General features: G+C 38.3%; 1 protein-coding gene across 1 annotated transcript in view; it reads left to right on the top strand.

Annotated features, from left to right (window-relative positions):
* The window catches only part of MAN1A2 (mannosidase alpha class 1A member 2), a 118,569-nt gene that overhangs the window by 57,388 nt on the left and 34,713 nt on the right, over positions 1–26,468 (top strand). Inside the window, exons 5-7 of the mRNA XM_026861035.1 lie at positions 7,594–7,688; positions 10,018–10,141; positions 10,584–10,677. Of these exons, the coding sequence (XP_026716836.1) occupies positions 7,594–7,688; positions 10,018–10,141; positions 10,584–10,677 (313 nt within the window). The remainder of the gene's footprint in view (positions 1–7,593; positions 7,689–10,017; positions 10,142–10,583; positions 10,678–26,468) is intronic.

The raw sequence follows: 26,468 nt of genomic DNA, 5'->3' as shown, positions 1-26,468 counted from the left end.
TACTGGGTCTGATCCTGTTCAACGTATTCATTAATGTTCTGGATGATGAGGCAGAGTGCCCCTTCAGCAAGTTAGCTGATGACACAAAACTAGAAGGATTGGTTGATATGCCAGAGCATCGTACTGCCACCAAGAGGGACCTCAGCAGGCTGGAAAAATGAGCTGACAGGAACCTTATGCAGTTCAGTGTGGGCAAGTGCAAAGTCCTGCACCTGGGGAGGAACAACCTCATGAACCAATATAATGTGGAGGTTAACCATCTGGAAGGCAGCTTTGCATAAAAGGACTTGGGAGTCCTGGTGGACACCAAGTTGACCATGAGCCAGCAAGGTGCCCTTGCTGCAAAGAAAGTGAATGGGCTGCATTAGGAGTGTTGCCAGCAGGTCAAGGGAGATGGTGATCCTTCTGTCTTAGTCAGCACTGGTGTGGCCACACCTGAAGTGCTGTATCCACTGGGCTCCCCAGTATAAGAGACATGGACATACTGGAGAGAGTCGGATAAAAGGCCACAAAGATGGTTAAGGGACTGGAGCATCTCTTATCTGAGAAGGAGTTGAAAGAGCTGGGACTGGAAAAGCCTGGAGAAGAGAAAACTCGGGGTGGATCTCATCAATGTGTACAGATATCTGAAGGGAAGAAGTAAAGAAAGCAGAGCAAATTAACACCATGGCCATTTTAAGTTGACACCATAGTCCAGATTCAGGTTGATTTCTTTTTTTTCTAAACTCTGATCTTAGACTGCTGTTTAGATTTTCCATTTCCATATTAATTATTTTGTCTGTCATAGAGAAAGTAATATAAATTCACATAGCATCCATTTGCAGGATAAATATTCTCTTGTGTAAAGACTTTTAGTCTTTTAGAAATGTTAGGTGTTGTTAATCAGGTACTTCGGTAATCGTTACAGCTCACCAAAGACAGCAGAAGTACTTAACTATGGCATTGTCTTTACACTATCTGCAAATATTCCTTCCTTGAACATCTGCTATGACTCAAGAGAGATGCAGTGCTGACAATGTGCTGTTGTATTTATGTAATTCTCCATTGTTTCACCACTATAGGTGGTGTAGTTTGTAGCTGCCTTGCTAAACCTCACATGAACATGGATTTATGTTCTCCGGGACCAATTCTAGGTGTGGTATACCTCTTCAATCATCACTCACAAACATCTATAACATATAGATGAAGTACTCTCCCACTCATACTACGATAGCTGAAGTGTTACCAGAATCTTACTGCACATCTCTCATCTCACAAAATGTTTTTGTAATTAAATATGTGGAATTCATTAGAAGTGAGCATGTAAAGGGGAGTAGTTTCTTCATTTCTTGGTAGCAGGATGGCCCACACTTGGAGTGGGGAGTGCCCTAGGAACCCTGCAAAACCCAGGAGTTCCCAGTCTTGAAGGGGGAAGGTGTGTTGGAACTTAGAGCTGTGCATCAGGCATCAGACATCTTCCTATGCAGTAAGGCTTATATATAAACAGGTGACAAAATAGCAATGCTTAAGCTAGTTATCTGTTGGGTTTTTTTGTGACAATGCTGCTTGATTTTCAGCAGCAAATCACAGCACAAGCCTCTATCTCTACACATGCAGAAAGCCTCTTTGACAAGTTGAGCTTTAACTGGGTGATTAGTCACAAAAGGGCAGCTAAGAGTTCACTACTGCAGATTGAATTGTGGACATTGAAAGGTAACTATTCTAGGGTGGGCCAAAAAATGCCAAGTATTTTCCTCAAGGATCTAGTAATGCTGTCAGATGTGCTGGTTTTTTAATCTCCATTCCGTAATTAGGTAGGTCTGCCTCCTCATCTTCATGCTTAGCATTCAAAGGAAAGGATTTGGTAGTAATAGTAGTACTGATAGTGAGTACTAAGTTTTTGTGAACTTGTGCAGTATATCTGTTTTGTCTGATGTTTTTCCAAGGACCAAAAGTTATCAAACCTACAGAACCAGCCTCATTGCATGACCATGGATACTCAGTAGTTATAATAACTATCAGATTAAGCAGAAGTCTGGCATTTACACTTTTTAAGAAGAGTGACTCAAAGACTGATCAATGCACATAAATGAAGGAGATTCTTTATTTGTGTACAACATCTATAATCCCCCTCAGAGTTAGGAGTAGAGGCCATTCAAGGCTGTTTGCCATTCAGAGTTCTGGAAGGGAGCAGCTAACAGCAACATTAGCATAATATAGTCTTTTAACAGTTGCAGCCATGCATCTCAGCAGTCACTGGGTACATCAATAAGGCTTTTGAAGAATCATTTTAATCCTTAAGGCCTTTTCTGTTGACTATTTTGGCCTTATTTGGATTAATAGGCTCAGGAGCAAGCTTTCATATTGTGGAGTGGGTGGCAGGTTCAATATGTTAAGCATCAATTTAATGGATGAAAATGATTCAGGCCCTCACATCTGGTCTGCTGTACACACTAGTTTGTAGATACTGATTGATGTTTTCATCTTAATGAGGGATCCACTTACCCGATTCGGGGTTTAGGTTTTGCTTTTTCTGCTAATTTTTACTCTCTCCCCTTCTAGCTGTAAACAGTGTGATTTGTATTTGACAGGGGGGAAAAAATCCTTTCATTACTTTACAGCATATGCAGAAAGAAGCATTAGCCTACCAAAGGCTGTCTAAATTGATAGATTTCGTATTTAGATTTTGCCATGTAAAATGGGAATACTTCTCCAAGTGTATGGTGGCTTCTGAAACTTTTCTGAAGAAATGTCCTTTGAGAATGGACAGAACAGTTACTGTGGGATTAATACACGTTTACCTAGAACAGTATTTTTGTGCCTTCAATATAGGATGTTTTGTTAGAGCTTTTATGGGGTCTTTAAGAAGACTGTGATCAGTTACCTCCACATCTTAAGGTCACTATATGCTAAATTCTGTAATTAATGCAAGTGTGACCACACATTTGAAAAAAGATTGTTATCCTGCAGGAACAGCACTTCTTTGAGAGCTGTTGTTTTGTGATTTCTATGACTCTCTCTGTTATAGGGTCCTATACTTTGGAGCTTGTGCTAGCAAAGAAACTTGGGAGTGGATGGTCTCCATGATTTATGCACCAGTTATAAAGGTGCTGTGGCAGTCTGCAGAGTAGGTACAAGGCCCCAAGAGAGACAAAACACTTTCCTCCTACATGTAAGGAATGTGCACAAGCCATCTGATTAATTGGTAGTTGTGGTGGATTGACCCTGACTGGACACTAGGTACCCATTACTTCCCCTTCTCAGCTGGACAGGCAAGAGAAAAGAAAAATAATATAATGAAAGGCTCATGGGTTGAGATAAAGGCAGGGAGAGATCACTCACCAGTTGCTATCACAGGCAAAACAGACTTAACTCAGAGAAATTAATTTAATTTATTACTAATCAAATCAGAGTAGCGTAATGAGAAAATGAAACCAAACCTTAAAACACCTTCTCCCCACCCCTTCATCTTCCCTGGCTTAATTTACTCCTGATTTTCTCTGCCTCCTCCCGTGCAGCAGCACCAGGGGATGGGAAATAGGGGCTGTGGTCACTTCATCATGATTCTGCTGCTGCTTCCTCTTCATGGGGAGGACCTCCTCACACTCTTTCCCTGCTCCAGCCTGGGGTCCCTCCCATGGGAGACAGCTCTCCATGCCCATGTCCAACCTGCCCTTGAACACATCCAGAGAGGGGATATCCACAACTTCTCTGGGCAACCTGTGCCAGTGTCTCACCACCCTTACAGTGAAGAATTTTTTCCTTGTACCTAACCTAAATCTCTCTTTTGGTTTAAAACCATTACCCCTCATCCTATCCCTACACTTCCTGATAAAGGGTCCCTCTCCATCTTTCCTGTAGCCCCTTTAAGTATGGGAAGGCTGCTGTGAGGTCTCCCCGGAGCCTTCTCTTCTCCAGGCTGAACACCCCCAACTCTCTCAGCCTGTCCTCATAAGCAAAATACTCTAGCCCCCTCATCATCTTCATGCTGTTCTCTGGACCCACTCAGTCAGGTCTGTCTTTCACATCAGTCAGTCTGTGCATGTCCAATCACGTCAGTCTTTGTAGTTGAATGTGTTGTACAATCTATTTTTAAAAGCTGTAGTGATGGCTCTGTAACAATCACAGTCACGCTTCATGTTTAATTGTCTTTATCGCCAACTTTTTCCTGCTAACTACTTCTTGCTCCATTTTGGTCTTATTTTGTATTCTCCATGTCCATAGGAAAAATTATTTCCTTTTTCTTGTATTATTAGCCTTTTATATACTGAAAAGTTATTATCTTGATCTCTCTTGAATATCTTTTCTCTGGACTAAATAACCCCAATTCTTTTATGGTTTCCTAATAAACTCTGTTTTCCAAGGCATCCATTTATTTTTTTGTTCTTTTCTGTTCTTCTTGCCTGTATTTTTCTTGAAATGCATTGCCTGTCAGTGGGGAGCTCCCAAGGCTGAAATAGAATCTATCAGTTCAACCTGTTTGGTGGTGTTGTTTTTTTTGTGTGTGTGTGTGTGTGGTTTTTTTTTTTTGTTTGTTTGTTTATTTTGTTGTGGGTTTTTTTTAAAGTAAAATATTTACGATATGATAAGTAACCATGTTGTTTGATGTCAGCACATAATTTAATGAGCCTGCAGCTGAAACTTACTCAAGGAAGTCACTTTAATGAGCTCAGCAGAGCACTCTGGTCACATCTGCATTCTCCCATCAAAGGCATCTCATCTACCACTGCTTGCTACAGTTGTTTCTTTTCCCTACATCTCTCCAGATATGTTCTTCTGGTTATTTGCTCTGATAAAAACCTATGCAGCTGTCTCCCAGTTCTCACTCCACTCTGAGGTAAGCACTGTATTGAGCACTTTGTGGTTTTGTTATCCAGAAGCAGCATTGAGGTAGGACTGAGATGGCAGTAATAGAAAGTGAAGAAAGGCATGTCTTCAGCCATTTTTTCTTTATGTATTCTTTATGCATTGTGTTAGATGAGAGGGGTAGAGGGGTAGAATTCTACCTTCTGATGCTAAATCAGTGGTATATAGAGTCCTCAACCCAGCAGAGGTGACAGGAGGGCGCCTCTAATAACAGCAAGTTTTCGCAGGTACTGCTAATATGGTTGTCTGAACTAGCAGTTACTGCTGCCACTCTGGTTTGCTCAGACACTGAAATTGCTGGCACAGTGATTGTCTTGCTTTAACCGTCCTTGTCTAGATTTGTGTACGTTCAGGTCAGCTCAACCTTTACTTCATACACTCTTACTAAAAACTGTTTCCACTACTATAGCTTGTTTCCCAAATACTGTAGTACATTTCAAATTGATTAAAAGCTGAATAGTGGGACATAAATAGGTTTGCCTTTAATAATATTCTTCTAGCAAGGATGTTTCTAGAGATGTTCTCCCACTGAATATTCTTACCCAAATGTTTCAGTATCTTTTATTAATGAATAATACAATAATGTGTGGCACTTTCAGGATCCAATAGCTAGACAAATTCATGCCACAATATCTTTCTGTACCATTCAACTGGAAGTCATCATTCTGTTCTGGATTAGGTGTTTAGATGATTCCCTATAGATATTTCTGTCTGGTCTTGACCAATCTATTACTTAAAAATCTGAAAGTTCAGCATGAATTTTTGACAGATATTTATAGATGCAAATCAGGTAGTTTATATGTAACTGGGCCAAGATAGAGCTTTTAGTTCTATTCAGTGTTTCTTTTTCCCCAGTTACCATAGATTCCACCAGTATTATACCTCTTACTTATACTATGCCTTCCTATTTTGACTTGGTCCTTTATTCAAGGTCAGAGTGTTATCTGAATTTCTGCATATTTTCTCAAAGACTGTCTCTTGTCAGTATCTGTTAAAAATCATTCAAGCCATATTACCTCTGTTACTTAGCAATTGTATCAAATCATATTCTGAGGTATCCTCTTTTTCAGTTTAGGCATATCCCATCTTACAATTCATTTAGAGTACCTCTGTAAAAGTTCTTTTTCCTGGCTCATTGCTTTCAGACCCACCTCCATCTGTCCATACTCCACTGCATCAAATACAATTAGATGTCATCTTTAATATTCTTTTCTGGTTTATTTCATGTCTCACTAGTCTTCTCCTCAAATATTAAGATACTGATCTTTTCCTACCTTCATATGAAAAATAAGGATGTTCTTGATTGCTTATTTTTCATCTACTTTTCAGCTTGCTTCTCAGGTGATCATCTCTTCTGTTTTCTTCCCATAGACTTTACAAAAGGGAGAAATCCTTTTTATAAATCTAACAGAGCTGTCTTCTAGTCCTTCTTAAAGCTCTTACTCTTCTCAATCAGAGAGTATTGGTCAGGTAGTTGATGATAATAGCATCACAGAGTTGGAAGGGACCCATAAGGATCATTGAGTCCAACTTTCTGATCCTCAAGGGACTACCTAAAACTATCATATGACTAAAACTACCATATGACTAAAAGCATCATCCAGATGTTCCTTGAACTCTGGTAGGCTGTGACCACTCCCCTGGGGAGCCTGTTCTAGTGACAAACCACCCTCTCACTGAAGAACCTTTTCCTAATGTCCAATCTGAACTTTCCCTGATGCAGCTTCATTCTGTTCCTTCATGTCCTGTTGCTGGTCACCAGAGAGGTGATGTTTCTATAGCGTGTATGTGTTGCACAAGTTATTTTGGGGCATGGTAGCTCTATTTATTACATGTTTGTATAGTGCTTCAAACTGATGAATAATGTTATCTCCAAATCAAGAAGATACTTCTGCAGAAAGGTAGTGAATACCAATAATGCGTTAATTAAAATGTATGCTAGCAATTAGCTGGTAATCATGCGTTTTATGTCATGGGGATCTACCAAATATGCCTTCTTTGGAAAAAGTGCTTCCTGTAGGCTTAGAAGGAACCTTTTTCTAATTGCTTAACTAATAAACATTAGACTCTGAATAAGGCTATTACAGATTTATGTTCCAAAAGAAGTAGAAACAGCATTAGAATTGAAAGAGATTTCGTGCCTTCAGTAATTTCTGAGTAATCAGACTTGAGAGGGAAGATTAAGCCTATAATTATTTTTCTTATGCATTATCAATGAAGAAAAAGCTACAGGAAACTGCATATATATGGGTTTGCATAGACAATGTTCATAAAAGAATGGGAACTCTGCACTGTGTGTGTGTGTATATATATATATCTATATATCTTGTTAAAACGATTGGAAGTTTGTAAAAGTTAAAATACTTGTGTGGAGATGGGGAGTTGTCTCTATTTTTAGCTACAAAATATAAAGTATGATTTAATGACTGCTTTAGAAGCACTTGAAATTCCTAATATTGGTGGAGGGAAGTGGGAGGAGAATTTATATTCTCTAATAGGAACCTAAGCACTATTGCTGGAGAGCATGGAAGGAAAGAAATTAAAATGTCAAGTTTTCTTTTCATGTTCAAATCTTAATGAAATTTATAAAGTGAACAAGTGAAAAATAAATGATAAGTTAATGTATTTTTTACAATGTAAAGCTTTTCTAATACAAAGAAGTGGGTGGAACAAAGAAATTTCTGTCTTTATAGTTCTTGGAGATAAGTCAGACTTTGTAACTATTTGCAATTGATCCTGCCATCTTAGGTTTTCAAGATCAAAGCAGTGCAACTGGCAGGAAAACTTCTTCCAGCCTTCAACACACCTACGGGTATACCATGGGCAATGGTGAATCTGAAAAGGTAATGAAATTTCTTTTGTGGGGAAATGTGTTCCTCCCCCTCTCTCAAACTTAAAATTAGTGATGGCATATGCCAGTTTTTTCTTAGTAGTGGAGCTGTAGAATATGCGGATAAATTGGCATTCCTGGCACTTCAGGGTAATTTTAATAGAGTTCAGAGCATTCTACCTCATTAACTGCAATAAATTTTGACCATAATTTTTTTTTCCTGATTCTGCAGTAAGAATTCAATATGCCGTTGGAACATATCCAGTGTATTATGCCATGTGTTGCCTTAGAGCTTAACCATTGGTTCTTTAGTCATTAAAGAACAAACAAACAAACAAAATTTTGAGAGCATTTTTGATGCAAGACATTTTAAAAATTTTTATTGTGTTCTTAAACAGTAGCTGAATTAGGATGCTCATCTAGATTGTGTGTACATTTAAGCAATTAAAGATAGTAAATAGCAGAGGGATTTTGAATTTTTTTACATTGTTTTCCTTGTAGAAGAGATTACTTGTTGTGCTTTGTTAAACTGTGAAGAGGTTTAGGACTACTTTGACAGCGTTAGCCTTATGTGCCTTTTTGTAATCAGGAAAGGATCCTCACTTTGCTGTCACTTCTCAGCTGAAGACCACGAAGCTGTGGATTGCCCTTCTGTTTCTGGAGGGTCTCACCACCTTTGCCTGGTTTTCTCTTTTTTGCCTGTGCTGCACTTTCCCCTCTGAGGCCATTTATTGGAACTCTGTACAATTAATATTGTTGGGTTAAATTTTCTTACGCACTTTCTGCACAGCATGATGGTTTACTGAGTCTTGTGTCATTTCTGCAGCTTTGTGGAGCTTGAAATAGTTTTTTGGTTTTGCTTTGTTTAGTTGAAGCCTGCACTGTGATTCCAATTATGTTTGAGGGGGCCAGGTGGCCGTACTCCTTGGGCAGCACAGGCATCCAGTTCACTGGCTCGAGCAACAGAGATGGCGAGGTTTAAGAAGCTTCAAGCAGTAGACTCACAGTTATATATCAGTAAAACATGGCAGCGGATCACATAGGTCAGGTGTCAGAGCACAGTCAGAAAGGCAGGACCAAGGAAGAGGATTTGCAGTAGGCGGAGGGGAAAGGATTGGCATGCCAGAAATTTTCTGCGTGCTGGTATTGTGTATGCTTTTATTGTGTCCAGTGTCTTGGTAATGTACAGAACCAGCCAGCATCACAGCAGAAAATAGTGGCTGGCATGCCATAGGGTAGTGACAGTAGCAGGCGTATATGAGAACACTTACCATCAAGCTGACATGCAGTAAAAGACATGACATGAAAGAAATATTTGAAAAATTATTGACTTGTGTTTTATTAGCTTTTGTATTCCTCATGAAAGACTTAATTTTCTCTTTTTATGAGAGTGTAACAAAACCCTAAGCTATTATTTTGTGTCTCTACACTCTGTAAACAGTGCTTACTGTATTTTAAAAGGTGGTGTTCTATCTCAGGTCAGAGCTACAAATACTGTTCCATAACCAACGTTTTTCCTTTACATTTCTTCTTTCTAATTTGTAATTTAAAAAATAAATAAGACAACATTCCTAATTGATTGTAGCCCTACTGATAACTAAAATCTTTTATGAGAGGAAGTAGAAGTAATCTCCAGGAAACTCTACTTCAGAAATTAAAAGACCCAATCCTGAAATGTGGTGAAAACTCCCAAATTAGGTTAAACCAGAGATTGTTTAGAAATTATGACTTATCAAGATGGTATATCTTAGAGTGCAAAAGATATGAGGGATATGATACTTTCTGTTGATTCTCTATATGAGCCTGAGGAACTAAAAATATTCTGCTTACTGTAAACATGCACTGTTTTCCTACATAGATACAGATAGGGCCCACTCCCAACCTACTGGAGTGTCTAATACTGACTTGAAGCACATCCCACACAAGGAAATGGACCACAGCAGATGTTTGGCAGAACAAGAAATGGAATGCTGCCACCTTTGGAAGTATACTCATCTTATTTGATAATTGCTTTTGATTCTTGGTCCTAGGAACGTACAATGAATAAACAACAATCGAGAATGGGCCCAGTGTTAAGTCATTATATTTATGTGACATCAAGATACTATATCTTTTAATGACAGGACTTTTTGTTGTTGTGGTTATGGTATCTTTTTTCCAAAAAGACCCAACCAATAAACTCATTGAACGATGAAACTACAACTCCTGTAATCTTAAGTGTGGGTTAATACTTTGCTGTTATTTGTTCAATTTGCTGTGGTGGTTGTTGCTAGTGCTGTGCCCAGTAATTTTGAATTTTTTGTTGTTTTCTCCATTTTTCATGCATATTTGTTGGAATTCAGCGGTGTGGGTCGAAACTGGGGCTGGGCTTCTGCCGGCAGCAGCATCCTCGCTGAGTTTGGTACTCTGCACATGGAATTTGTCCACCTCAGCTATTTGACAGGGGATCCTGTATACTACAACAAGGTGAGTCTCAAATTCAGTTTTTTATCATACAAGTGTCTTTTATACTGTTTCGTCATAAATTGCATTAAAGAAGTACTCTCTACATTGAATTCTATTTACATTCTTGGTAGCAGGTAAATTTTTTGTACTTATATTTTTGTTACCCAATAGGTGACTTGTTCAAGTAGAAATTTATGACAACACAATTTTTTTTATTTGTTTCAGCATACATTTAAAAATCATAATTTTTAAACATGTTTATGTGAGCAGTCCTTTAAATACCAAAAATGTACTAAAATCTGCAGGAAGCCCTCAAGAAGGCTTCTGGGTTCAGATTAAGAAAATTTACTACTAAAAAAAAAAAACAAAACAAACCAAAAACCCAAAAAACTATTAGATTTAACTATGTGCAGAGAGCAGATGAACGTTGTTAGTCATGATCGTGATTCTTGATTTAATTTAGGTCATGCACATTCGGAAATTACTTCAAAAAATGGATCGTCCTAATGGACTTTATCCAAATTATTTGAATCCAAGAACAGGCCGGTGGGGTCAGCGTAAGTATTCTTATTTTATTCATTTCTAAGTAAATCTCTACTTCTTACTTTGTTGCTGAGTTGGAGATCAACAAAATTATTCTCTAGGGTATGAACAGCATTGCTTGAAAGCTTGCAACTTAAAAGGATTACTTGAGATCTCCTGAAAACAATTTTTGCCTGTCGTGCTCTCTGAAGTCATGCAGCTTGTTTTTTTTGTACTTTCTGAAAGCAACTTCCTACCAAATCTGATACCTATCACTTTCATCAGTCAATAAAGTCTTCAGTAATAAAGAATGAGACTGACAATAGTTTCTTCATTTTGATTATGTTCCTGCTTTTGTTCTGCAAACCATCTGTTGAGTGAATTACTGTAAAGTGATGTAGAAGTAATGCATGTTTGTGGTGGTTAAATCTGAGCTCCTTCACCTGGTGTTAGAGCCTGACATTTACAAACATCATTCTTCTACTTAGTGGTGTGTAAAGTGGCCTGATGAACTTCCCTATGGATTCTGAGGGTATCAGTGTGTCTCATATTTTAAAAACAAACAAAAACCCAAGGCTTTGGAATGAAAAAAAAAATTGTTTCTGTTGCTGACAGTGTAACTGGAGAGGTAAGACACAGACATGATTACATGATTCGTTTTCTCGAAGTGGTTCTTCCAAAAAAAAATTGAGTAGTTTAGTGCTTTCATAGTGGGTGTGGTAAAAGAATCCTTTTCTACAAGGCTTCTGTTCCTACTTCTTTTATGAATGCAAGCTTATTTAGGAAAAAACAAGCAAGATGATCTATTTTTGTCCTGTTTGACATCATTGACAGGTTTGGGGGATTTCAGTGGTTGGCTGTAAATACCCAGTAGAAAATGTTCTGGCATGCAAACTGAGAATTTGCTTCTGACTTTGAGTCTGGTGTATGAGGGAAATGAATGCAGCTGTCACTTCAGTGACTGTGAAAAGAGTCGTCTAATCCCATCATTAAGGCCAAAGCATCTAATATCTTTGAGCGAGTAGTGAGACCTTCTGAGATGGACACATGGATTGATGAGAGAAATTCTTCAGACAAATTTAGGTTTAATGATGCATTCGCAAAAAAAAAGTGAGCAGATACAAATATTCACCTATTATTTATTCAAAAGACAATTTTGTGCTGTTGTTTTGAATTTTTTTCTGTTGCTTTTTTCTTTTTCTAACCAATTACCCTTGCTACTTTTGTCAAAAGTAGTCTAATGTGGCATATCACCAGGATTCTTTAGGGGCTTTTTGTCAGCTGTAATATTAATGCTCAGAATTACTGTCGCCTCTTGGGAAGACAATAATCCTGGTCATTGAGAATAAACATACAGTGAAAATTTTAACTTTGCAGAAGTTTGCTGGAGCTCAAACATACTATTTAAATGAGTTTTGAAAGATAATACACTTGGGGCTAAAGTTTAGGATTACAGGCTGACACTTAAGTTCTTAGGATAAAAAGAAATACAACTTTATAGAGCCTTTATTTTTCTCTGCTGCTCATTAGCCACAAAGTTATTTCCTGGAATTTGGTGGTTGGTTATCTGGGATGTTTTTCTGAGCAAATAAGCTTCCAAATGCAGATACAGATGTTCTGATTGTGTTTTTTAAATTTTCCCAATGCAGCAAGCATTTGTAAACCTATCTTGAAAAGTTTTGTGGGGACAGGATAGCAAGAATTCATGATTCTGTTTTTCCTTCCACAAACCAAGATGGAACAATGAGAAGCTGTCTGTTGTACCCCAGATAGATCACTCTTCAGTAAATCTATATGCAGAAATTTAAGAACTTACAGTAAAGGTATGCATACACTGAAACACTGTACATACGAGCTGGAACAGCTGAGTATAGACAGGAATTTTTCTTCTGATTCTCCTGCAAAGATGGTATCTGGATCACAGAAGTCAGTGAAGTAAGGGTGATGCCTTCATGCCCTATGTCTCAACTCGCTAGAGGACTCGTGTCAGAGTCTACGATTCTGTCACTGACTTGAGTTGTATTGTTGGTGTTAAGGGCAGACAAGGCTTTTATGTCCTCCTCAGAAGGTAATTTCAAAGAGCATTGTGTTTGGCTTGTTCTATACTTTAGTACTAGAAAGACTGAGACAATGGGAAGAGTTCCCAAGCATAACTTTTCTTCTTTTGGCTTCTGGGAAAGTTGCCCTTTTCATCTCTGCTGTGACCTTTAGTTTGATGCATCTTATCTTGTTCAAAGTACTTTCTCCAGATAGTTTCTGAGAATTATTTCAGAACTCTTATTTGCCCAGATACATGTAACTCTTGACTCTGACCTTTCTGGGTTTTCCTTTTTCTTTTAACGTGTTTTTTTTTTTTTTTTTTTTCCTTCAGACTTTTCTGACTCAATGCTAGTTAGGTTTTCTATTAATCTGTAGAGTGTTCCAGCTAAGTCATGAGGGGTGTGAAATAGGTAAAATAAATTTCTACATAAATACACTGCTAAAGAAATATGGGATTTGGCTGTTATATTAGCATAAATCTAGTGATGGGCATCTCTACTTGCAACAAGAGTTTTTTGGAAAATGCTTGATACATTCTCCCTTGATAACAGTATTTTGATACCTTCTTAGAGGTATTTGCACAAAGAGCCTAGACACATCCTTATTTTTGGTTTTTAACCAAAAAAACCCACAAGGATTACATCTTTTTTTTTTTTTTTGACGTGCAATCCCAAGTATTAAATGTTAGTGTGAGCAACTAACACGCATTTGAAATACCTCATTTAGAGATCTTTCCTTTTTCCTCTTTGCTCCAGTGATATGTGCCGTGAATTAATGCTGCCATGTAAGTAACTTTTTACCATGTAAGTAACTTCTTAGCACGTGTAATGTCTCACAACATCTTTTTGAATCTCAGATTTTGCAAAATCTAAATGTCATGTTGTCCATCAGAACTTTATACGAACTGGATATAATGCACAGATATGAAGCTTATATCTCAGCTATTGGTGTTAGGAAATTACAGTAATAAAATTCAGTGCTAGGTCTTAAGGGGAAGGTGATACTTGTTTACAGAGTGATTAAGCCGGCTGATTTTTACCTACTCTCCTTTTCTCATAACTTTAACTCACTCATGATCACAGATACCAAGACATGTCCAAGTTGTCTGGACTCAAAGAAAAAGGGACACTGCTATCCAGTCCTATTCACATACCTAGGGTTCTTGAATGATGACAATAAGCTAGTTTTTGGACAGATCTTTCAGGCCTTTTAGGGATCAGCAATTATTACAGGGTGTTTGTATGCCTCAGAATATTTCTGTCATTAGCCTCCATAGATCGTAGGCCACATTGCTGTGTCTTGCCTGCTTTTCCTCATTTAAATGTATGCTTACAATATCTGTATGTGGTTTGTTCCCTTCTTGGGTTAGGGGAAGGGGAATGGTGTATGTAATATGCTGCAGTCTTGTCACCATCCTTCTGATGTTAGGATACAGGTCTGATGAGTCATTTCTGCTGTGGTTTGATTTATCAGAGTGCAGGCCTTTTGATCTCAATATAACATGTTCTACAATTTCACTGCTGCGGGCTGATGTTCTAGGGACATACAGACCGTCCTTTTTGGTCATTGTTCTGCTGCTTCTGCTGGTGCTTACAGAAGCGTGCATTTTTCATTCAAACCAGTCAATGTTTCTGTTACAAATACATAAAAAGGTATAGTCAGTCAAATAACTTACCAGTCAGTTAGTAATTACGGTTTCATCAAGAAGGATGTGACCATGGCTTCCAGGTTCTTTACAAGTTGGAGATGAGTAGAGTCATATAGCGTGGCATAAATCTAATCTATAGCCATGTCTTTGTAATATTTACATTTTTATAAATATAAATTTCCATGTGAATTTAACGCATTTTATGTAGCACTTGAAGATTACCTTCTTTTTCTGCCTTGTGAAGCAGCAGCAGCCAGATCTGGGAGCTACATCATACAGGGCTGCACAGGGACTACCATCCCATCATTTCTCTCCATTTGAATGTCATAAAACCCAGCCCTAAAAACTGCTGGGTGATTGGCTTGCTGGCCACTGCTAAATCTCCATGCTTTTCAGTGGAAAGGCATTGTAATGCAGCTGTACATGACTAGACCCTTTCTGCTGTGTAGCAGGAAGGGAGTTTTTTATAATCAGGAGATGGAAAATGATGTCATGTGTAGGCTAAATATTACTGTTTAAGCTTGTAATGTGTGGGTATTATTACAGCACGAGTGTCATGACAAACAGCTTTTTAATGGGTTCAGCTCAGGATTTGTCAGCTCACTGAGGTTTTTGCTACAAGGCAGAGCTCAAATGCCCACAGGAATGTTGACAGATTCAATTTTTACTTATGGACTAAGGTGATGGTCTAGTAAGAACAAGTACTTCTGCCTGGGGTTTCAGTTTCTGTGAAACTGAAAGGAAAACAGCTGGCAAGAAGCATATTCTAACCTCTCACACTAATCTACAGTTAAATTTGTTAGCTTGGTGTTCACTTGGTGAATCGTTGGTTTGATGTAAGCATCAAAACTTTGATTTTAGATTATTTTCAAAAACAGTTACAGTGCTTTCTAGAGAAGCCTTCTAATCAGACAAAACAACTAGAATTTTGATTAAAAGCAAAAGATTTCAAAATTACAGAAATAAAATTGTACCGAAGAAAAAGTATTTTTTTTAAAAAAAAAAGAAAATATGTTGAGAATGTAATTACAATTTGCATTTGAAAACAGACTAAATGAGAGTACCAACTAGAATTGAAGTAACAAAGAAAACGCCAATCTGCATGCTATTGCCAAGTCAGGACGTGGAGCTCATGTTTGCCCATTTCTGTAAATTGTGCATTCTTCCTTTCTACTTTTCAATACCGAGAACAAGTTACTGCGTTTCATCTGGTTCTGCTGTCTCTTGCAAGTAATAATGTTACTGAAGGGGAACTCGGATTGCTCTGACTTCACATCTCGCTTCCTGCAGTTGGGCTACCTATGGAGCTAACTGTGTTGGTTACGTAAGAAAGTTGTGTCAGTTTAACTAAAATTGTTTTTTAGACTGTATATGGCTTTCATATACAAGAAAATAAGCAGCGATACCTAATCTATGTTAGCCTTCTGTGTTTATTGCACCTTTCTGATATGTGAGTACATTAACAAATTACTGTAAAGTGATCTAGTGTGTGAATTTACAGGGCATGAGCTGAGCACTACTGTGAAACGTAATAGCAGATACTGAAAATGCTATTGCTGAATGCTGATGTGATGAACATTCAGACTTCAGTCTATTTCACAGTGCTTGCTTTGTGTCTCTGCACTGAAAACAAGCCCCTTTAGATAGATTTGCAAGTTAAAGGCCATATGAGGAGTACTCCATCAGCACCTTTACAAGGACTCGCCAACAGTGTGACATCAGTCTACGTATGTGTATTTAATGCACTAAATTTAAATGCTGTCTTTCGTGTACAAAATAATTACTATGCTTTTAAGACAAATAAGAGGGTTCACACAGGTATTTAGCCTGTCTGGTTACCCACACTGCCTTAGCACCTTTTGATGATGATCTCGCTTTCTTGCGGCTCCTTGCATCTGTAACTACAGAGTAATTAGAGGCACAGCCACAGTGGCTGAATGGAAGAAAATTATATCCCCTGTTTCCCAGTTGTTTGTGCTGTAGACCTAACCTTTAAATAAACCAAAGCAAATACCTTTGGATGTGTTTCTTCAGGTGGTCTTTCATTTTCAACAATAAATGCTTGAAATAAACCAAACCAAGCACTTATAAAGTACTATTTAGAGAAGACTTCTGTGGATTCCATTTAATTGGATTAGATTTACACTTAGGTTAAAATGGTGCAATTTTCACGTGTGGGAAAAAACAATATTTTTTTTTTTACTTTCCTTAAATCAGTGCAAATACTGGGTGAATATTCCTAAATTTTTATGCCTGCCTGTAGAGCAGCTCACCAGCTCGTCCAACTTGAAGTTTGCTAATGAATTCCACATACACACACACACACTTGGGATTAAATTCACAAAAACAAAGACACGTGTGTTTCCAGTTGCTGGCACATAAACCTAGGGCCCTGTGACTAACTGGCTTTTCTCCAGCTGCTGCCACCTGGACCTACTGGCCCCTGTGACCTTCAACCCCTTTCTCCAGTTGCTGGGACTCTGACCTTGCAACACACATCCCAGTCCCTCCAGTTACTGACCCCTGAACCTCTCTTACATGCCAGATTCTCCAGTTGCTGGCACCTAGACCTGCAGGGTCTGCAATGCATGACCTCTTCTCCAGATGCTGATGTTTATGCCTTTCAGTGCTCAGACATAGGATAGTGAGTGGGATTACATGTGAAAAATGAAGGATTTAGTAAGAAGATAAGTCAGACTGCTGATAGGGTGCAGGACTTAGGCAGACAAGTGTGGTGATCTGCAGCCTGTTTACATGTGACCAGGCCCTTTCAAGCCACCTCCTCTCCATTTTTCCTTTGCTCATACCTACCCAGCCCACCCTGATCCTTTTCTTTCCCTCCCTTTGGCCCTAAATAGCCCATAGTAAGTTTTATCTAAAGCTACATGCCCTTTATGATGTTCCATAAACATATTTTGCACGGTCCTGCAAGTGCCCTCAAATAATGCTCATGACAATCATGTTTTCCCCTTGTTGTCAGTGGCAAAGTTCAGCTTGGCTCTATGAGTCTGTGCCGGAGTAGTTCCTTTAATGTTCCATCAATCAGTAGCTGACAAGTTCTGATCTGTGTTAGTGTCTCCTACCATCTGCTTGTTAATGTTGGTGCGTTTAATTTACCGATTTCCTTGTCATTTCTTACTTCTGTTGTACTGAATAGTCCTTACCCAGATAACTTGGTGAAGGAGGTGCTCTCACATTCTGCACATCCCTGTTTGTGAGAATGCTAATACTGAGAGTAATCCACATGTCAGCTGAAGGATCCTGTCCTGGCAGCTTGAGCTCTATCTAGTATATAGGAAGAATGGCTCTCCTGAATGCAAGCCTTCAAAAGCACTGCAGAGACTGATAGATAAGTCACTATTTGGATTTCTATTATGGGGACCTTGATTGTTTAAATAAAGCAAGAAACCCTTTCAGTCTTTACATCTACCTCTGGGAGATTAAAGCCCTTATAAATTGCAAGGTGAAGTGCATAATAGTGAAGAACTAAGTGGTCTTTCAAAAGAGTAAATAAATATTGCAGATAAGTATCTCAGATAAAAATATAATTGTAGCATAAAATAACTGGTTGATAGTCTAGTTATGGGTAGTGAGAAAGATGCTAGTATTGGAAAATTCTTGTGTTTGTCAGCAGAAGCTGCTAGTGTTTTCCTTCAACTATGATTGTACTTGGCATTCCCCCCCCCTTGTTTATTTACTAGATGCCTTATTTAGCAGTAGTCTCTTAAATTGTGTCTGTTAATACCCTTACGTGCTGTAAGCAACACTAAGAAAACAGCAATGCTGAGAATTAGTGAAAAATCGAATTGGGAAATGTAATGTCAAGTTCTGGCAAAACATCCAGAATTGTGTCAAGTAAGCCTGTATTTTCCATTTTACAAATACTGTGGATAATAGTTTCTAATGCTTTAATTCTTAGGTGATTTTTTTTTTTCCCCCTTTGGTATAAGGAAAATATTTTCTCTTAAATAGAAACAGTGAATGATTAAAATAATTAATTTTACCTATTGGAGAAGTACTTGTAAAAGTAGTTCCCAACCTGATTTATTTTTGCACATTTCTTTGATTTAGCAAGTAAATTTATTTTTTGATTTGTTGTTGGAACATCAGTTACAAAACTGGAGAGAACATGGTCTATGTGATGGTAAGTTTGGAGACTGATGCAAGCAAGGGTGTGTTTATTTCAAATCTGCTTTCAGTTGAGTATGTTATGAACAAATAAAAATACAACGTGGTTTCTAGACTTCCAGCAGTAGATGTGCACGTACCAGTTACAGATGAGGAGAAGGGGGTGGTTCTTTGCTGTTTTAATGGTTTTTGCTGTCTTGGAGGATGTTCTTAATTTTTCTCTCCAAAATATTCTGTCTTTAGGAACACGCATGTGTTTTGAATAGAAAATGATCTGTGTAATAATCTTCTGGGGGAATTCCCCTTGCCCTTTTGCTTTACAACCATGTACAAATGTAATTAACCGTGTTCCAAGAAAAGGATGAATTCAAATTTGTTTATTCATTAGAAGCCAAGAGCAAGTTAATCTGTTAAAACTTCGTTTTAATGAAACACAACAGAGCTGTGTGTTACAGGGAATATGCTTTTATAAGTGTACAAGGTTAAGATATTTTGCTGGTCTGTTGAGCAATATGCTGGAAAAGCTGAACAAATAAAAGCTTTGTTTAGTGTGTTAAAGATTCTGGTGTTATTAGAAGGTTATACATGTGTATATGAATTAGGCATTTGAAAAGGAGTGTCTATACATAATTCCTAAATAAAGGATTTGGATATGGCGTAACTGGGTTTTGAATGTGCCTGCATACGTTGCTGTGGAAAGAGATGAATATTTTAGTTTGCTGTACCACCAAACTGTACTTCTAGACCATAGATCTTGTTGGGCAGCACATCAGTATCTAGAATTTGAAACATGTCCCACAACAACTTTAACATTTATTTTCGTCACTCTAAATTCAGTAAATTAATCTGCATTAACAGTCTGACATATTTTAGGGTACCAGTTGATATTCCTGAGAGCTTAAGCTGTTGGCTTTGAAGACAGATAACTTAAAATGATTGGGGACTGAAAAGGTGACATGTGCTCTGTGAGTTTGTGAAGTTTGAGCTACTGTGGAATCTTGTTCTTTCTTTGATAATTGACTTTTGTACTAGGATCTCTATATATCTAAACTGTACTTTTGAACCGTTCTTGACTTACTCATTCCTTATTGAAGGGAAGCCTATCAAAGTCCAATTACAAACTTGTTACAGCCTTATTAAATTTTTTTTATTATTTTATTCCTTTTGTATCACTTGTTGGAGGCTGTGCATGTAGCTGTTCATATTGACGTTCTTTAGACCACTAGTAGATTCAGATGACACGTAACAGTACATTTCATCTCATTCTGTCTTCGGTATGTGAGACTTCATATCCTGTTACATGTGGAGGCGTACCTTTGGTGGTCACATGAGAAACATTTCCAGTTTGGTGACCTTGAGGGGAGACGATCTGTAACTTTGTACCATGGACATTGAATGTGTCTTCTTGATGGGTTCTTTTAATTGTGACATTCCACTGGGAGCTGGACTGTTGTGTAGCAGCAAGGTAAAATACCATCTCATCTTGGAGATCTTTGTGAAGACATAGCTGATTTTTGATTGCAGATCACGCTAATGGTCAGAAGTGAGACGTGATGGTGATGAATTCAGTCCAAATGTAGGGTATGGTAGTTCAATCTCAGTCATAGAACATGGACTGAGTAAGTCTTAAAATCAGCACAATTTCCTATCACCTACAGAGTGACCAAAACTTCATCTAGCTGTGTGTGCCATTTCAGGTGTCTGTCATAAGAAGAAAAATAAGAGATACGCAGACAAAATTCTAGGGGAGAGTAACATGCAGAGTAGCCTGGATTTGTATTGTGTGTGATGTAATCCCCAAGTACATCAAAACCAGAGACTGTCGTTCATTGCTTCTTTGAATCTCTTTTGACTGTCAGCATTCATGTTATATATATATATACACACACGTACGTACATAAGTATGTAACTGCTGTGGTCTTGATACAACTTGAACGAGAGGGTGAAGTTGTTGACAGTGGTTTTGCCAGCTGATTTTGCATAGATAGATGCTGGGCCAGATTTAATCTAATAAAGATCGTCTCTCTCCTCTTTTCTTGGTTTTACTCTGTAGGATGAGAGTTGGGATCTTATAGGAAGACTAACAAAGGTTGTAATGACCTTAAGAGCTTGTCAGTCTCCCTGTGTAGAAATTTTTATTCAAAAGGAACTCTTTGCATTGTGGGCGCATACCTACAGCAGTATTGTTTATAGATTATGTTACCACCCCTTAGCTGTTTTTTTTACAGACACTGTGTCAGAAAAAATAAAACGCATAAGAAGTAAACATGTACCTGACTTCCCATCAATCCACTGCAAATTCCAGCAGTTTAGTTGAAGATGCCAGCACAGGTGGGATTTACACTGACTCCAGACTTGGTGGAGAGGCAGGTGTGCTTCATTTGAGTAGCTCTGTTGGTGAGTGAAATAATCTGGAAAATAACTTCAGGTGATAAAAGGCCATTTTATTTTTCAATAAAAGCACCAATATACAGGTTTAATGTGTTTAATTTTCACACATGATCTTGATGTATTTAGCTGATTGGCAAATACGTCTTCTGAGAAATTACTTAAATTATTTTAAGAATTATAAACAGGTTTGGAGTTTCGGGGAAGTTATAATACAAAAAGGAAAATATTTGTTCCAGCTGTGAATTCCTCAGTGTGAAAGGAGGGTCTGTTGTAAGATACCAAATTAGGATACTCCTTTGATATCACAGAATCATAAACTACATTCAGTTTGAAGATGTCTTAACAACATGAGTTACCTAAATATGTCTTAGTTGAGCTAGTTGTACTTGCTGGTCTGTTTCAAATTATTTATGTTGTCTTTGCACGCACTTGAATTGTGCAAGTTTGAGAATTTTAAGCTTCATTTGATAACCCCTATAGTTCTAGGAAGTAATTTTTCTTAATTTTATTATCCAAGAAACTGGTAGCACTTAAACTAAGGTTGCTCAACACTTTCCATTAAGAGATTGTGTTTTCAGTTTCTTGTAGCTGCAAAACTTCAACTCTTCCAAGTGGAATATTCTGTCTGCCTCAAGGTGTTTTGTTGGTTTTTTTTAAACAGCTTTGACAAAAATGCTTCATCCATTTCTAAAATGAAGCTAGAGGTGGAATGTGATTCTGCCCTTATTAAAGTTTGTTTTTTCTCAGCATACAGTTAAGAAACTCAAGAACTATCATGTTTTGGATATGAAATACTGTGGATTTGTTTCAGGACTGTTTTGAGGAGAAAACCATCCATATTTTCCAAGTCTTCGAAAAATACATCTACTTTCTCCATATGGAGTATTTGGAGTTCAGCTGCTACATTCTCTAGAGCTGTGCGTGCTGAGCAGGCGTGATCATGCACCCCCAAGTTGGGAGGAGCTGAGCTGGGCTTTTCTTGTTGCTTGAATCTGTTGTGGCACCAGACAGTAAAGGGACACAATGTCCCAACTCATAAAAGCCTGTCTTTGCAACCTTAACTATTCTTTGAATGTAATATTTGAATAACAGATTATGTGACAACCTGCATATTTTCAGAAAAATTTTCATGCTGGTAATGTGTTCTATAGTGATAAATAATTCATAGCTGACTAAAAATTGTGCCTCTGCCTCCTTTTATCAGGGCTGCCTTTGCTGCAGTTAATTTACAAGAGTTTGCACTTTTAAGCCATCTATTATGGCTTATGGCATCCTTAGGTTGAATTTTCACTGTGAATTGCAGCAGCTGCAATTTCTATGGCTTCATCTTTCTGGATTAAAGGATTAGAAAGGGAACTTGCACCTATTTAGAGCAGCTGAGGGGCACTAAGCCCAAGTACATGAAGATTGAACTGAAACTTAATCAAAGCCACTGTGAAGACAAACAGAAAAACAATTCTTGTAAAAGTTTCCTACACAGAGAAAGAGGGCTCCGGCAGTGTAAGAGCAGTTGGTACCCAAAACAACTAGTGATGATACAGTGTGACAGTTACTAACTTTCATTTAGAATTAGCTTAATCACTTCACTACTCCTTTCTGGTTACTTATCTTTTCCACTCTTGAACTCATTCCCTGACATTACAATAGCACTTCGTGAAGGATACAGTGTTCGTGATCCTTAAGGAAAATCATCCTCCCTTTTTACTGCTTTGTTCTTTTGTTGCAAAGTAGTTCTATACTAGTACTCTTTAGGTTGAAATGAATCAGTAGTTTGTTCATCTTGGTGTTTCTAGTCTATTTGGTATAGCACTGTAGCAGGTTCAAGTTAATTTTCCTTTACTTTGGAGTCATAACTAACAATTCCAGTTTTAAGACTTGAGCTTCTCTTACATATTGCCTAATTTTGAGTTCTTTGCTTGGTTGTTCTCTAGATGTCTGTACTTAAAAATATTAAATCAGTGTTGTAGTTGCAAATTCATTAATTAAAAATACTATTGGCATAATTGATCCTCATCTCCACCTGCTTGTGCTTATGTACTGCTAGAATCTTATCTCACCATACTGCTTTTCAGCACGGCAGCCTGTGCATGCTAAGCATACTTCTGCTCAGCATTTTATTTCATGTTTTTCATTCTGTGTGCAGTAAATGATGCGTAAGCTTTATGGATGCGGGAAGACGTGCCCTGGGGTCAGGAAGGGACAGTGGCTTACTACCCATCTGCTCATGGGTAACCGAAGCAGTCATCACCCTCAGGTGTTGTGACTGCAGCATCAGTTCAGGCTTGATGTGCTCCTTTTAAAACAGTGCCTGGCTTCTTTCTTTATTCCTGCTCATTGCCAAGAAATGACAATTGCACAATTAAGACACAAAGCAGGGTTTAGCAAATCATGAACTGTTTTTAATTTGCCTCATTAAGCTGCTGTTAACTACTTAAAGCCATCTGCTTAAAAATAATTTACACATCTTAAGTTTGCTCTAGAGAGCAGGTAGACCTTCATTAGAGCAGGTTTTGTTATTAAAGTTATCTTTAGGGGGCTTTCAGTTGTTGTAGAAAATATTTTATTGCTCACTGAACCAAACTTTTCCTGTAAACATAAGGAAGTGGCACATGTTTGTAACTTGCAGTCTGCTGCCATAACCATATTCTTGGGAACCACTGCTGTTCATTTAGGAGCTGGCTTTCTGTGGAGGAAGTTAGTTACAGCCGTTAGGTAGATCTGGGTACGAGGAAGGAGAATGAGCTATGTATGTGCCTAGTATCCCTATTATCTACTGCCACCCCAAAAAATTAGTCCTGGAGAGGAAGAACAGCCAGATCCATCACAGAGCCTCAGCTGTAATTGAGGCTGGGGAACCCTGCTGCCTACTGCCCTGAAGAGCAAGCTGAAGAAAAACAAGGGTTTTTGTCTCCCCAGACTGTAAAGAAACAATTTCACTTAGAACAAATCACCAGAGTGCCACTCTCCCTCCTATCTCAAGCTGAGATTCATTGTCATTTCAGTTAGATAGCATGTACACTCCTTTCTGACCTGCTCTGTATTTCTGTGGTTTGCTGTGAAGTAATTGTCCTGGTTCTGGTCAGAGGAGACTGTTTTAGCAGTGGGCTAATGGATTGCTGATATGAGTAAGATTATTTGGAGTGAAACTAGCTTTAGAAATATCAGGTCATGATGGTGTGAGAATTTAAAAGAACATCCTCCACTCTATGGGCAGGGGGTGGATGTGATTTTTTTTTTAATTATTATTATCTGAGACACAGTATTTGACTAAATACAGATTTTCTTTTATCAATAAATTAATTATTCATTAAAAACTCATTAAAATATTGCTATGGAATTTTTTTTTTTCAGTTGCATGCTGTTGTTTAAGGAGAAAAATTCCAATATTTAACAGGATGTAAATCTTTTGAAGTATCTCAGCAAAAGTGTTGCTATGAACTGTAAATATCATTGTCTTCCTATTAAGATTTTTATTTGGTTCTTTCTGGCAGGGAGGAAGCCTACAAACAGACTGACTGCACAGATTTGCACACAATATGCTTTCAAGCGTGTGACAAACCAGAGAAAATACAGGGGTTTTTGTAATTGCTGTTGGTTGCAATAGTTGAAGATTCTTTGCAACTGCAGCTGCTATGTCTTTTAGTTTAAGACTTCCCAAGGAATTTTTTTGACTGGAATCCTTTTTATGTTTGCCCAGTCGTCTGGACCTATTTGAAAAAAATGGAGAATGAAGAAAATATCCTAATTTATCTTGATTGGAAGGAATGAATGTTCTATAAATGTATACATGTCATTGAACAGAATATGTGGCTTCTGCCATATTTGATATGCCCTCATACTTCTGTTCTCCTTGCTATATTTGTCTTAATCTGGAAAGAATTTTGTTTCAGGATTTCACTGTGAAACACTTGCTCACAGTAAAAAGCTTTAAATGACATAGAGCTAATTAAATAATTCTTTTAGATCAAATATGTGAAAAATTAAATCAACTTTTAAATGTGCAAAATACTTAAAAGCATTTTAAACATAATACTTAACCTTCCCAGCTGTCTACTGGAGAGTACCCCGTGCCAGATGCTATTGTAAACTCGGTTATTCAAATCACAGTTTGCTCCTTTTTAGTACTCTGAATTGACGTGCAAGGTTAGGGCTGGTTGAAAAACTTCAAAATATTTTACATGCAAAACATTTTGAGTTGAACTGAGTTAAATCTCGGAATCCATCTGAGCTGTAGCTCAAATAGCAGGAGAGAGTGATAGCCACTGTGGACCTTCTGATGATAAGTTTGGGTGGGGATCTTTGTTTATAGGAGAGGATTATATGTGGTGACGTTTATAGGAGAGGATTATATGTGGTGACATTTTTCACTATTTGCTAAGGATCTTGAAAAATATTTCTTTAGCATTTCCCCTTTAGGTGAGAGCAAGTTGTCAAAGTCTCACAATCTGTCACAAGTGTTTTAATTTTCAGTCATGTCTAGTTATAGTCATTACACAAAATGCAGCAAACTGTGCTGCTGCAACACCTTCTGACCTTAGCAGAACATCTGAAGAAAAGCTAATGCTGTTGTAGAAGTTGGAAAACTTGCTGTGCCTAAACCTCAGTTCAGCTGCTGTGGTGGACTCCTTTTCAATTCCGCCCTCTTTCAGCTATTTTTTACAGATGGAGAGGGGTCAGTGAAATAAAGAGAGCTGTGTCTCAGTGCAGTCAGCTCCCTTGAAATACTGCTTCCCTTCTGTGTGAAAGATAGTTGTCTGTGATGTCTTATCATGTGTGACCACCAAAAATATGTCATCTGTCCCGTTCCTGCTGCTGAAGAGAAGGAACAGAATCAGTTTGCCCTTTCTGACACATCTACCCTTCTGGTCCAACTGTGAAAGGCATCAGCCGGGGAGTGGAGGACCCCACTGTTTAATGGAAGAGTAGCCTTGAAAACTCCTAGTAGTTGAGAGCTGGGAGTGAGGTATGTGAAATGGGAATAAAGAAAACTCTGCTGCTGGGAGCTGCAAGGCCCTCTGAAGCCCTTAGTGTTACTGTGTTTGCTTCTCGCTTGCTGAGTGGGAGGAGAATCTGTATCCGAGAGGCTTGCACAGCTCTGTTCTCTGAACACATAAAGAAGTTGCAAAAAAGGCTGTCTAGGGGATGGCTCCAATTCCTGTGTGTCCCAATGCTACTGGTTGCTGTGTTCCCTGTGCTTTGATCTAAGACAAGAGGCAATGTGGAGGAGGAGAAGAGCCGCTGACAGGAGAGAAACACAGTTCTCAAGTTACTGCCCGAAGAAGTAGATGTGATATAGGGTGTGTTTCTGATAATTGGCTTTGGAAACTCACCTGGAATGTGGTTTTCTCTGTTTAGGAAATAAATCTTTTCCACTTGTATTCCTGCTTTTTCCAGCCCCAAACCCAGCTGCAGCTACTACAAGGTGATCCCAGCAGAGGGTTCAGTAGCCTTGTCCTGGTTGGACTGAGTGATCTGTGAAAGAAGTCTGGCAGAGGAGCAGCGATGACTCTGACACAGCTCAGCTGGGGAGGAGCCAAGCAGCTTAACAGAAGTAGTTTTAAACTGTATCTCTTGTGAAGACAGTCCCTGAGTAGTGCTGACATCAGTTGTAACTTTGAA

This window comes from Athene cunicularia (genome assembly GCF_003259725.1).
Source record: "Athene cunicularia isolate RWA chromosome 1 unlocalized genomic scaffold, athCun1 chr1_part1, whole genome shotgun sequence".
NCBI classification, from domain to species: Eukaryota; Metazoa; Chordata; class Aves; order Strigiformes; family Strigidae; genus Athene; species Athene cunicularia.
The sequence above is the reverse complement of the archived record's forward strand: the minus strand, read 5'-3'. Positions and strand labels throughout refer to the sequence as shown.